Source organism: Danio rerio, chromosome 13 (genome assembly GCF_049306965.1).
Source record: "Danio rerio strain Tuebingen ecotype United States chromosome 13, GRCz12tu, whole genome shotgun sequence".
NCBI lineage: Eukaryota > Metazoa > Chordata > Actinopteri > Cypriniformes > Danionidae > Danio > Danio rerio.
In genome coordinates this window covers 40,840,213-40,852,267 of record NC_133188.1, presented here as the reverse complement: position 1 = coordinate 40,852,267, position 12,055 = coordinate 40,840,213, and the positions used below count along the sequence as shown (strand labels likewise).

General features: G+C 35.5%; 1 protein-coding gene across 1 annotated transcript in view; it reads left to right on the top strand.

Moving 5' to 3' along the window:
• The first annotated feature begins 1,069 nt into the window (after window positions 1-1,069).
• Window positions 1,070-12,055, top strand: part of kcnh5b (potassium voltage-gated channel, subfamily H (eag-related), member 5b) — an 82,811-nt gene continuing 71,825 nt past the window's right edge. The window contains exons 1-4 of the mRNA XM_002664207.7: window positions 1,070-1,303; window positions 3,965-4,088; window positions 9,075-9,181; window positions 11,833-11,961. Of these exons, the coding sequence (XP_002664253.1) occupies window positions 1,231-1,303; window positions 3,965-4,088; window positions 9,075-9,181; window positions 11,833-11,961 (433 nt within the window). The 5' untranslated portion in view covers window positions 1,070-1,230. The remainder of the gene's footprint in view (window positions 1,304-3,964; window positions 4,089-9,074; window positions 9,182-11,832; window positions 11,962-12,055) is intronic.

The following is a 12,055-nucleotide window of genomic DNA, read 5'->3' as shown; positions in this document are numbered from 1 at the left end:
CTATAGCAACTGCAGACTTGATGACATGCAGTGAAGACACTCCTCTGGTTTCTCATTAAAGTTCAGTAAAGTAAAATTGTTTTAAAGATAAAATTATCTGATTTAAACAAAGATTATTTTAAATGTTTATGTAATTACATTAATAATATCTTTTTCATTTTGCTGTATAAATGTTTTTAAGTTTCTCACAAGAAGTCAATCACGGTATTGTTCTGATTCCAGGCATGTGATTGGCTGCTTGCTACTGATGTCCTGCAAACTCCGGAACAAAGCCTGAGTTAACAGAGAAAGTTGAGAGTCAGAGTCATAGTGCTTATAATGCCTGATTCATGGTTTAATTGATTAAGCCAACAATTTGATCAATTTTCAAAGGAAATTACTTGTTTCATTTACAGATTCCACTTTGCTCCAATCCAGGCAGAAATTTTGGACCAAACTATAATTACATATTTTCATACTATTGATTATCATCACATTGTTAATGTGTACAATTATGTAGATGTTTCAAATTTTCCATGTCATCTCCGTGACATTGTCACATCATTCTTATTGACAATTTATATAATGGTAAAAATGTAAAAAAATAAATTAATTAATCAATAAATAGATTAAATGTATGTATTTATTAAATGTTTTGCTCGACAAAACCTGTTTAAAAATATTACAACTACAGAAAACCTCATTCAGATGAAACTGCTTTTGTAAAGAAATGTCGTAGATTACCCTTATCTAAACATATGCAAATGTTTGTTTACATAATTATACCAAAATCTTGACATGGGCTTTGAGAACGAGGATTACTTTTTAAAATGCCATTTATCATAGCAAAGCATAGAAACGCCTTTGAACTGACATTTAATTCCTCCACAACGTGAATATTTGATATCTAATTCAGAAATGTCGAGTATGTGATGCTCAAGGCTAACAGATAACCTGTGTTTTTTTCCTGTGCGGCGGGGTTGTTGTTATCCACTGTTGCTTACTTCGCGCGCGCTCAGTTGGAGATCCCCAGCTCCTGTCAACGCGCCTCTCTGCAGCTGCGCATGCGCCAGGAGCTCCCCGTGCCCACAGACTTGTCGCTTTGAGCCTAGAGCGTGCGCGGGTGGCACACAGAAGCTCCCGGGCAGCCAGATCGCGACGTTACCATGAGCCTCCCCGTTCCACCGGCTGAGACTCCACGCGCAGAGAGTGCCCACCTGACGAGAGCAGCGCGACACCCACAGCCGCACGATGCCCGGGGGAAAGAGAGGGCTGGTGGCACCGCAAAACACTTTCCTGGAGAATATCGTTAGGCGCTCGAGTGGTGAGAAACACGCTTATGTTTATGAAATGCATTTGGTCACTTATTAGCCTAGTATATTTACTCTTACGGTGCACTGTATGATATAGTTGTATAGTTAAAACTAAAAAAGTCTTTATTGTGGAGTTTTGCACATGTTTTCATATTGCAATTATTAATATTGTATTAAGGTGATCATGAAAAAGCTTTAAGTTCATCATTAATTTTAAATATTTTAGAGACTGCAGGTCTCTGTGCTGTGCACACTGATTTCAATGCATTATTGATTTATTTGTTCTTGAGGCGACTTTGAGAGAAATACTGGTTAAATAAAGTCTGTATTCACACAGTAATATTTCTTTAAATGGAAAAGCTGTCCTTATTGCTTAGCGTAATCTAATAATAAAACAATATTAATACATCAGTGTAATGTAGATTCATCAAGATTAATTCATCAGTGTTATTTTTATCTTGCTAAATATTAATTCACATTAATTTATTTTTTCGATTAAGCCAGTTTTTCCTTCGTTTTACAAAAACAAAATGAGATGAATAGTCTCTCTCTCTCTCTTTTTTTATTTATTTTTTTTACATCTGGAGCAATTAGTTAAATCTAAACGGTAAATGTTCAGCACTCGCTTGCATGATTTTGCATCGTTAATTATATCTAATTTGGTATAATTACACATTTCTCGTTCACCTGATTAAAACGCACACAATACAATTTCACTCCACATCTCTGCGCCAGCAACACATCCGAGCTGGTATAAAAGCAGTCTGGACGTAAAATTTCGGACTGTTACATTTATGACCACTAGAGGGGCGTCATCACTCCTCATTTCCCATCACAGCAGTGGCGGTTCTAGACTAGAGTATTTGTGTACTTGTACTTTTAGGGGGCACACTTCAACATACTGTACACCACAAACCACTTTAACAATTATTCACAGTCATTTTTTCATGTACTGTATCACTGCAGTTTTTATAAACAAGCTAATTAATAACTCAAATTAATCTTTCATGTTCATTTATTTGACAAGTAACAAGTATTGTAGTAGCCGGATAACACATTTCTAATATTCTAACAGGTTCATCAAGGCACATTTTTGCACCTGTAAACTTTAACAGATACAGTTGAAGTCATTTTTTTGCCCTCACATTAATAAAATAATGTTTCCCAGAAGATCTTTAACAAACCAAGGACATCACAGTATTTCCTTTAAAATAATCTTCTGTAGTCAAAAAAAAGTCTTGTTTCTTATAGTTTATCGTGAATAAAAGCAGTTTTAATTTTTTAAAAAGCAATTTTAAGGTCATTATTATTAGCCTCCTTAAGAAATATTTACAGTATATTCTTTGATTGTCTAGACAACAAATCATTTATAAGATTACTTGACTAATTATTCCAACTTTCCTAGTTAACATAACCTAGTCTTTAAATTGCATTTTAATCTGAACACAACTATCTCGCAAAATAACTAGTCAAATATTATGCAATTACTGTCACCATGGGAAAGACAAAGAAGTAGTTGTTAGAAATTAGTTAGTTAAACTATTATGTTCAAAAACATATTGTAAAAAAATCATGTGTTTGAAGACTTGTGCTTTATGTCAAGACTAAAAACAAAAATGAATGAAGGCAAAACTAAACTACATAAATATTACTTTTACATGAGCGTGACTGAAAACTACCTTTTACCTGTGTTTCACCTGTCTCCCTTGGACTTGCAGACTGTTTGTAAATTCAAACCTTCATATCCTAACGTAAAACTATATACACTAATAATTAATAATTAACTAATAATAATAATAATATGCATAGCTGATGATTCCTGTATTAAAGGTTTTTTAAAATTGCTATTGAAAACTAAAGTCTAATATAGTTAACAGTGGATGTTTCGATAGTGTTTCAAAACATGAACATGACTGAAGTTGAATTTATTTCATTACCTGTGTCAATTTGGGTCTTAACTTCTGACGAATGTGGGAAACTAATGCGCGCAGCACCGTTGTTAACAAAAGTCAAGGGAAAGCAGAGAGAGCAAGTGTGCGCGAGAGAGGCCTCAGTCATATCTCCACCGATGGCTGATCTCGCTAGTTGTGACCCAAAAATACCCGTCCAAATTTAGGGGGGCCAGAGGGGGGCCAAGCTTGTTCAATAGTATCTGGTTGCATCTTTTATGATGCAAGCTGAGATTGCATCACTCAGCGATGCAATGTCAGACACAATGCACTCAATGGAATGAGTGATGTCACTTTGACGGGTAGGGTTAGGGGTGGGGTTAGGTGAGCGTTGGATTAAAACCCATTGGATGCAGCTCAGATTGCACTGCATCAGGTCTGCATCCAGACCCCTCTCAGCTTGTTTAAAAGGCTCCCCCCCCCCTTCTTAGAACCACCACTGAATTACAGTAAAGGCCCAGATGTACATAAAATGAATCCATGTTTAGTTCTTGTTTTTCTTATACAAGTAACATTGAAAGTAAATCTAACAATAGGTTTAAAAACATTCCATCCACATTCTGCAGGACATCATTTTGTGAAATAATAACGTTTGAATATATTTTTTTTGTAGAGATTATACCAGATGTTCCAGCAGATCAGTGACTGTAATAAACTGTGAAGCAAAGATTAGGAATGCATGAGTGCTTGTCATTTCACTAATTCTTTTCTCTAAACCTTCAGAGACAAGTTTCTTGCTGGGAAACGCTCAGATTGTGGACTGGCCTGTAGTTTACAGTAATGACGGCTTCTGCAAGCTGTCTGGATACCACAGAGCAGAGGTCATGCAGAAGAGCAGCACATGCAGGTGAGTGATGGTTGTACACATGACAGTAGAAATCCGGAAGACCATATTAAACAGGTCATTCAGTGTGTGTGTGAATTAGTTTGTGCAATACATGCTTCAATCATTCATGTATTTATTTCTAATTAGTTAATTCTAGTTTATTAATAAAACACATTTAAGTTTTTAGTGTTTTGAGGGATATTTAGTGTATTCTGATCTTCTATCCTCTGATTAGCCATTTCAGACATTACTGTCGATCAAACTACAAAAGTGGCATCTAATTGGACTTTACTTTTAGGATATTTGTAGATACAAACTTCTTGCACATCTTGTAAAGACTTACAATATCTATCTGTGCTTTAGATCTGCCAGTTTCAGACTGTTAAATTGGGGGGGGGGGGGGGGGGGGTCAAATCTATATATATAGTATCTGCCATTTTTACTATTTACAATATTATTTAAAATACTGATCAGAGTGAACTATTTCTCAGTATTAAAGGGCTGACCCCCCCCCCCCCTCAATTGTTAATTAAGGGGGTCAATCCCCCTCAAATCCCCCTGTAATTCGCACCCTGAGGTCATGCTATACTGAAGAGTCCTGCAGTACCTTAAAGGGAATGTTCACTCATGAATGAAAGATTCCTTTTAATACTCACCCTCAGGCCATTCAAGTTGTATTTTTGTCTTTAGTAGAGACTTTAAAGAAGATTTTCAGGTGAATATGTGGTCCTTGTCGATTCAATAATGCTAGTTAATAGTTACCAGCACTTTTAGAGTCAAAATAACATACTTTCTCAACAAAATTAATACCTACAGTATAGAGAAGTCGTGTTGTTAATCAAACAGGCAATTGCTGGTGCTTATCCTGTTATGCTGTTACAAACTATATAAATTGGAACAATATGTTCATGTGTTTACCGCTCTCGCCTCACAGTAAGAAGGTCGCTGGTTCGAGCCCCAACATTCATTGAATCAGCATTTCTGTATGGAGTTTGCATGTTCTCCCTGTATTCGCGTGGGTTTTCTCTGGGTGCTCCGGTTTCCTCCACAGTACAAAGACATGCAGTACAGTTGAATTGAATAAACTAAATTGTCCGTAGTGTATGAGTGTGTATGAATGTCTCCTAGTACTGGGTTGCAGATGTGTAAAACGTATGCTGGATAAGACCCCTTATGAATGAAGGGACTAAGCTGAAGGAAACTGAATGAATGTCCATGTGTGATGTCTCAGGTTTCAATCATTTGACAAGGCTGTTGGTTAAAGGTAGTGTAGTTGCAATTGTGTGGGTGGTACGCTTCTTGATGGCTTCTCCCCAACGTAACTCTCCCCGATGTGGAGAAAAAACAGTGAAGGTGGACTCGTCAGAGAACAATACATGTTTCACATTGTCCACAGCCCAAGGTTTTCGCTATTGCCAAAACAAAATGAATACCTACAGAGAGGTAGGACACATGTAGTGTTGTACTTGCTGGTGCTTATTGTGAATGCTGCTGAAAAATATATAAATTGTAACAGTAAGTTTATGTGTGTGATTTCAGTTGTGAACTATTTGCCGATGCTGTGGGTTAAAGGTAGTAATGTTTTAATTAATGTATAGTTGCAAAAGTCTTGGTGGTACGCTTCTTTTGGGGCTTCTCCACACTGTAACTCTCCCCGATGTGGGAAAGACAGTGAAGGTGGACCCGTCAGAAAACAATACATGTGTCACATTGTCCACAGCCCACGATTTTCACTACTGCCAAAACACATTGAATACCTACAGAAAGGTAGGACATTTGTTGCGTTGTTAATTAAAATGGTACTTGCTGGTTCTTATCCTGAATACTGTTGCAGACTACAGTATATAAATGGTAACAATACGTTCATGTTTGCAATCTCAGTTTTGGACCATTTTCCAAGGCTGTGCGTTAAAGGTAGTAATTTCCTAAATAATATGTCGTTTCATGCACAGACATATTATTTCACTGTATTGTCAGGAGCCATGGGTATTATTATTAATTCTTTTATTATATGAATCATCAAGGACCACAGTTTCAGTTAAAAATATCCTTTAATGTTCTGAAAAGTAAAGAACGCCTACATTTTTAAATAACCAGAGGTGAGTAAATTAATTTAGATTTTAATTTTTCATATGAATTAATTTAATTTTGTGAGGTCTGTCCATTAAAAGGGTTCATTGTATTTATTATAAGACCAAGAAGTAATTGTCAGACTTCTGTGGTTCTGCATCACTTTGACTCTGATAACAGATGTGTTAAAGGGCACCTAGGTTACCCCTTTTTTCAGATTTAATATAAGTCTTTTGCGTCTCTAGAATGTGTATATAAAGTTTCAGATCAAAATACCCATCAGATTTTTCATTATACCTTTTACAAGATGCTGTCTTATACTGATTTCCAGCAGAGGGTGGTTTTGTCGTACTGCGCCTTTAAGCTTTTTCTTTCCCGCCCACTATTTCTACATGCCTCCTCCCTCAGCTGCGTCAGACAACAGACAGACTTAAAGGAAGGAGGTCTCACGTAGAGTTTGTGAGATACTACAGTAAGAACTAACCTTTACTAATCAGTATTGTGAAGTTGCATTGATGAGTCACACACAATATCGTTACAAAGTTAACGCGCGTGCGCGCACACACACAAACACACACACCGCAGATGATACATACACACACACACACGCAGGCAGGCAGACAGACAGAGCGCGCTTAGCCTAGTTAAGGCTAACCTCAAGTGTGGATATCTGTTATGCTAATGTACAAAATAAACCTGATTTAACTTCCACAAACCAGGATTGAAGCGTCTTCTTTTATAATTGTTCTGACACGCGGCTGTGCTGATGAAGTAAAGCTGAAGTAAAACACTGTAATTAATTACACACATACTCTGTTTTAAAACACTTTAAACATGTGAAACTTACTCTTAATCACATTTGATGATGATTGCTGATCCTAGCGAACAGAACAGACATTTTTTTTTCCCGGTTGCTTTGCGTATGTCTGTCTGGTCTTGTTGACATATACGCGCGACTACCGGAACATGTTAATGCGCGCAGCTGTCAATCAATTCGGTGGGCGGGGGGAATCGCACACCTACGTAATGGTGCGATCGATTTGAAAACAGCTCCAATTGGCCGACCCTTTTTTTTGTAGTTAAATTGAAAAAAAAGGACTGGGTGTGTTCATATCACCCCAGTATGACGGTCTATACACTATACCAACGCACAGATCTGTCCAAACAGCTTGAAAAGTAGATTTTTTACCATAGGTGCCCTTTAATATGAAAATAACTGCTTATTCATTTATGATCTATAGATTTTTATGAAAATGGTGAAATTATCTTTTTGGCCAAGTAATGATCTGGCATACTGTGATATATCAAACAGTCCAATTTCACTAAGTAGCTCTCCTAAAATGCTGTGTCATGCATATACCCTCTTCCATGTCCTCCATGCCACACTTTCTTCCTGCCATGTTCACAACTGTTGATTTCTTTAGTCATTAATACGTTTTTATCTGTGCTGCAAAAGAAACAAACATATGCCATATTTGGTCTTGCTTTACGTAATGTGTGAGGTGTGTATTTATTTCTGAAAATCTCTGTACTGTTTAATCTTTATTGATTGTTCCATGAATTTCATCTGTTGGCAAAATTGAAAAAAGCTGACTTTTATTGAGATTTATGTAGGTTATAATTAATACAGGGAGGGATGATTATTTAAAGGGATCCTATTATGCTCTTTTACAAAGTCTTGATTCTACTTGGGGGTGTATTAAGAACATGATCCCATGGTAGATGGTTAATAAAGTCATTATTTTGCCCATAATTTACATGACTGCAATATCTTTCTCCCCAGCTTGGCATAAACGGCTTGATTAGCTCTGGTTTGATGAAGGACTGCCCCCCCCAAAATGAAATGTGTTATGATTAGTTAATTGTCCTAGTGCATTGTGATTGGTGAACAGCTTAGACAGTGTTTCAGTTCTGCCACGCCCCTTGTTAAATTGCCAAGATTCGCTTGTTTGACAGAGGCTGGTGTTGAACCAGAGAAAGTTGAGTGGATGACTTGACATATCAAAGCTTATAAGTGTTTTTTATTGATATACAGTACATGGGTTTCGTGTTGTGGGTTTTTGAATATATACAGTTGAAGTCAGAATTATTAGCCCTCCTGAATTATTAGCCGCTCTGTTTGACTTTTTCCCCTAGTTTTTGTTTAACGAAGAGAAGATTTTCTCAATACATTTCTAAACATAATAGTTTTAATAAATCATTTCTAATAACTGATTTATTTTACCTTTGCTATGATGACAGTAAATAATATTTTACTAGGTATTTGTGAAGACACTTTATACAGCTTAAAAGGACATTTAAAGGCTTAACTAGGGTAATTAAGTTAACTAGGCAGGTTAGGGCAATTAGGCAAGTTATTATATAATGATGGTTTGTTCTGTAGTTAAACAGCCTCTTTTATTTGTTTATATTTTATTTATTTAGTGAGAAGTTGATGAGTTTATTTGAGGTAAATCCAGAAGCTCTATTCTCTCCCTTGCAGTGCAGACTAACATGGTAGCCCCCATCAACCAGCATGTAGAAACTAATATGATTATTATTATAGATGTTCAAACAAAGATGTGTTCTTAAACATATTTGAGAATCAGAATATGAATATGAACTGAGAATATTGGCCAACAGGATCATGCATAACCTCTGCATGCACAGATATATATATAAGACATATCAGAGTGACAACGTTATTGTTCTTTTGCACCTCCCAAACATTCAAATTTATATTGACATGTCTTTGTAACATCTTAAACCCTCAATAACAAATAAGTAGTTGGTTGTAGTTCTTGAAAATGTGTAACTTTGTAGATTACGCACTGCAAACACAATAATGTAAAAAAATTGCAAAAAGCATAATAGTACCGCTTTAAAAATGATGCTCGGCACTAACTGTTTTTTTTTCTAAATGCTTTATTAATGTCTGACTGAATAACCTGTCTGTAGTTTTATGTATGGGGAGCTGACAGACAAGAAGACCATAGACAAGGTGCGACAGGCCTTTGACAACTATGAGTCCAACTGCTTTGAAGTTCTGCTGTACAGAAAGAACAGTAAGTGGGATTTTAAGCAAACATGTGCAAACTGTAGGCAGAGCTGGGTAGATTACTTGCAAATTAATTTACTTATGAATTAGTTTCTGATTACAAATTACATGACAAAATTTGTTGTCTAATCAAACTACTGTTAGATTACATTTAGATTACTAAATGTGTTACTTAGTTACTTTTTATGGAAAGTAATGCATTGTATTACTTTTGAGTTACGTTTGCGTTACTTTTTCTTACCTGGCTAGGTTTGATTTCTTTTAGAACTTGCAATTGTTTTCTCATCTTTTTTTTTAGAGAAGCTCTGCATTTAACAGCTACCTATATAACCTACATCTTCATTTTCCTTTAAAGAAATGTAGGATAAAATTATAATTGGAGAATTTTCTGAGGCCAGAGCTACACATTCTGTACAGTATATACAGAATAATGAAAGCATGTAAAGTAATTTGTTTGCTACTTTTGTACGTTTTGTGTTATTAGTTAAGTAAATGCACTGACCTCTGACATAAAGATTGCAATTAATTTATTAAATAGAGAGAAGATTCACACAGCTTTCCCTACTGCAGCAAATTACTGTTGATGTTTGGTGCCAGTTATCCAGGAATTCACGATTTTGTTCTCTTTGACTCGTTGGATGGAAACGCTGCTTTATTTGCATTTAACGACAATTCACTTCTTTTCTTTGATTAGTTCAAAATAACAAGAATCCTTAGCAAAAATATAAGTCTCCAGCCTGCCATTGTTTCTGTTTCTGACTGTCTGTAGTGATGACGAGCGAGTTTGTCATGAAACTGTTTGCATCTTCAGTAAGTACTTAGTTTTTAATATACCGGATACCCCTTCTGACTCGAAATAAACCAATTTCCTAAATTATTCAATTACTAGAAGAGTATGTTGACTTATCTGCTGTGAAAAAAAGAGATCTGATGCAGATGATGATGATGATGAGTCCGAGCCGACTGTCTGTTCCCTTGCAGCACGGTCTCTCATTGAGTGTGCGATTCAACTCGACTAAGGTCATTTTTATTCCGCAATGTATTTTGTAAAAGCCAATTAAGTGAGGTAAAACGTCACCTTTTTTTTTTATTAACTCAAATTATGTGACTTATTTTTAAAAGCAATGCGTTACTTTACTTGTTACTCTAAGAAAGTAATAGTAGTACACAACATACATTATTTATAACGCTTTACCGCCAACCAGGGCTTGACATGAACTTTTTTTAATCAGCAGCCACTGTAGCTAGTTGTTTTGCAACGTTACTAGCCACTCATTGTTTTTACAAGCCACAATTTTGTTGTTGGGAAAATACACTTTAAATGCATTAATTTGACCTTTTCGTGCTAAAATTACTTGATTTAAATGTTGTGTTATGTCTGCATGCCTCATCATTCATTGAACTTTTTTGTGTGTTGTGAATGACCTTGCTCAATGAGCATTTGCAAATGAGTTTTATAGTGTCACGTTACAATTAGTTTTATTTTTCTAGCCACACCAAATTAATTATTTCCTTGCCAACATTTTAAATAATGTGTCAAAACAAGCAAAATATAGCTGCATACATACACTTTTTATTCAACAAACATATTCTTAAAATACAACAACTGACATTAAAACAAAGATTGTTATAAAACAGTAGTCTATCAAAAATCACCAGTTAACTGAACATAAATGGAGTGTTTATCTCCTTTTAATGCAATTGCAAAAGATAATATTTAAACCATATTAGGTGTATATAACTGTAAGCAAGAAAGCAGGTGAACAATACCATGTGCATTAATAAAAAGATGATCATGTGCTTGATCACAGTTAACATTAAACCCATCAATAATATGTTTAAAGAATAGTTAAAGCGAAAGCAGCAAACGTTGTTGCTTATAGATCTGTTGCTCTTAAATGCAGCAGGACATATTGACAAATGATCATAATTAATAATTCTAATCTTTAGTGAATGGTCAGCACTGGCAATTGAAATAATATTTTCAACCAGCCAAAGTGGCTAGTGAGAGTGGCTGTCTAACCCGCCACAGTTGAAATCTACTTGCATTAATGTCAAGCCCTGCCCCTAACAGGTAAGATAATCTACTATTTTGACAGAAACAAAGAAATAAGTATAATCCATTTTTTATACCAACATTTTCCATTTAAAAAGCAATGCATGGACAGTTAATACTTCAAAAAACGAACAATAATAGACTGATAGCAGCACTGAATAAAACACAATCGCATCTTATGAATTTAAAAACATTTACTTAAAATTGAGTGAATTTAGAAAACAGCAAATCATTTCAATATTAAAAATTATGACATTCTCAACAATATCACTGCTATGTCAAATAGACTTGTCATCCATATAAAGTAACTATAGTCTGATTATGTATTAATAAAAAAATAGTTTACTCTAATTACTGGTTATGTAATCCTGATTGCATGTAATCCATTACTACCCAGCTCTGCACATCTCTGAAGTTCTTTGTTACAGTATTGTGGAACTTGTGTAATGTCTAGTAGAAGTCTTTTAAACTAAAGACAATCTTGTTAAGCTGATTTTGCTGAAATTACAGCTATGCTGTATATGGTTTAATTTAAAAGATGTAATCCTGGTGCTGTCAGAAATCATACGATGATACTAATTTAGACCTCTGACCTCTTACAGGAACCCCGGTTTGGTTCTACATGCAGATAGCGCCAATCCGCAATGAAAATGACAAAGTGGTTCTGTTCCTGTGTACATTTAAGGACATCACCGTCTTTAAACAGCCTATTGAAGATGAAAGCACCCGGGGTGAGTTTAACACCCACACGCATACATAAATATATACATATGCTGTTGAAACAGTACACTTGTTATGTCAGCCATGCATAGATTTCTGTTTATG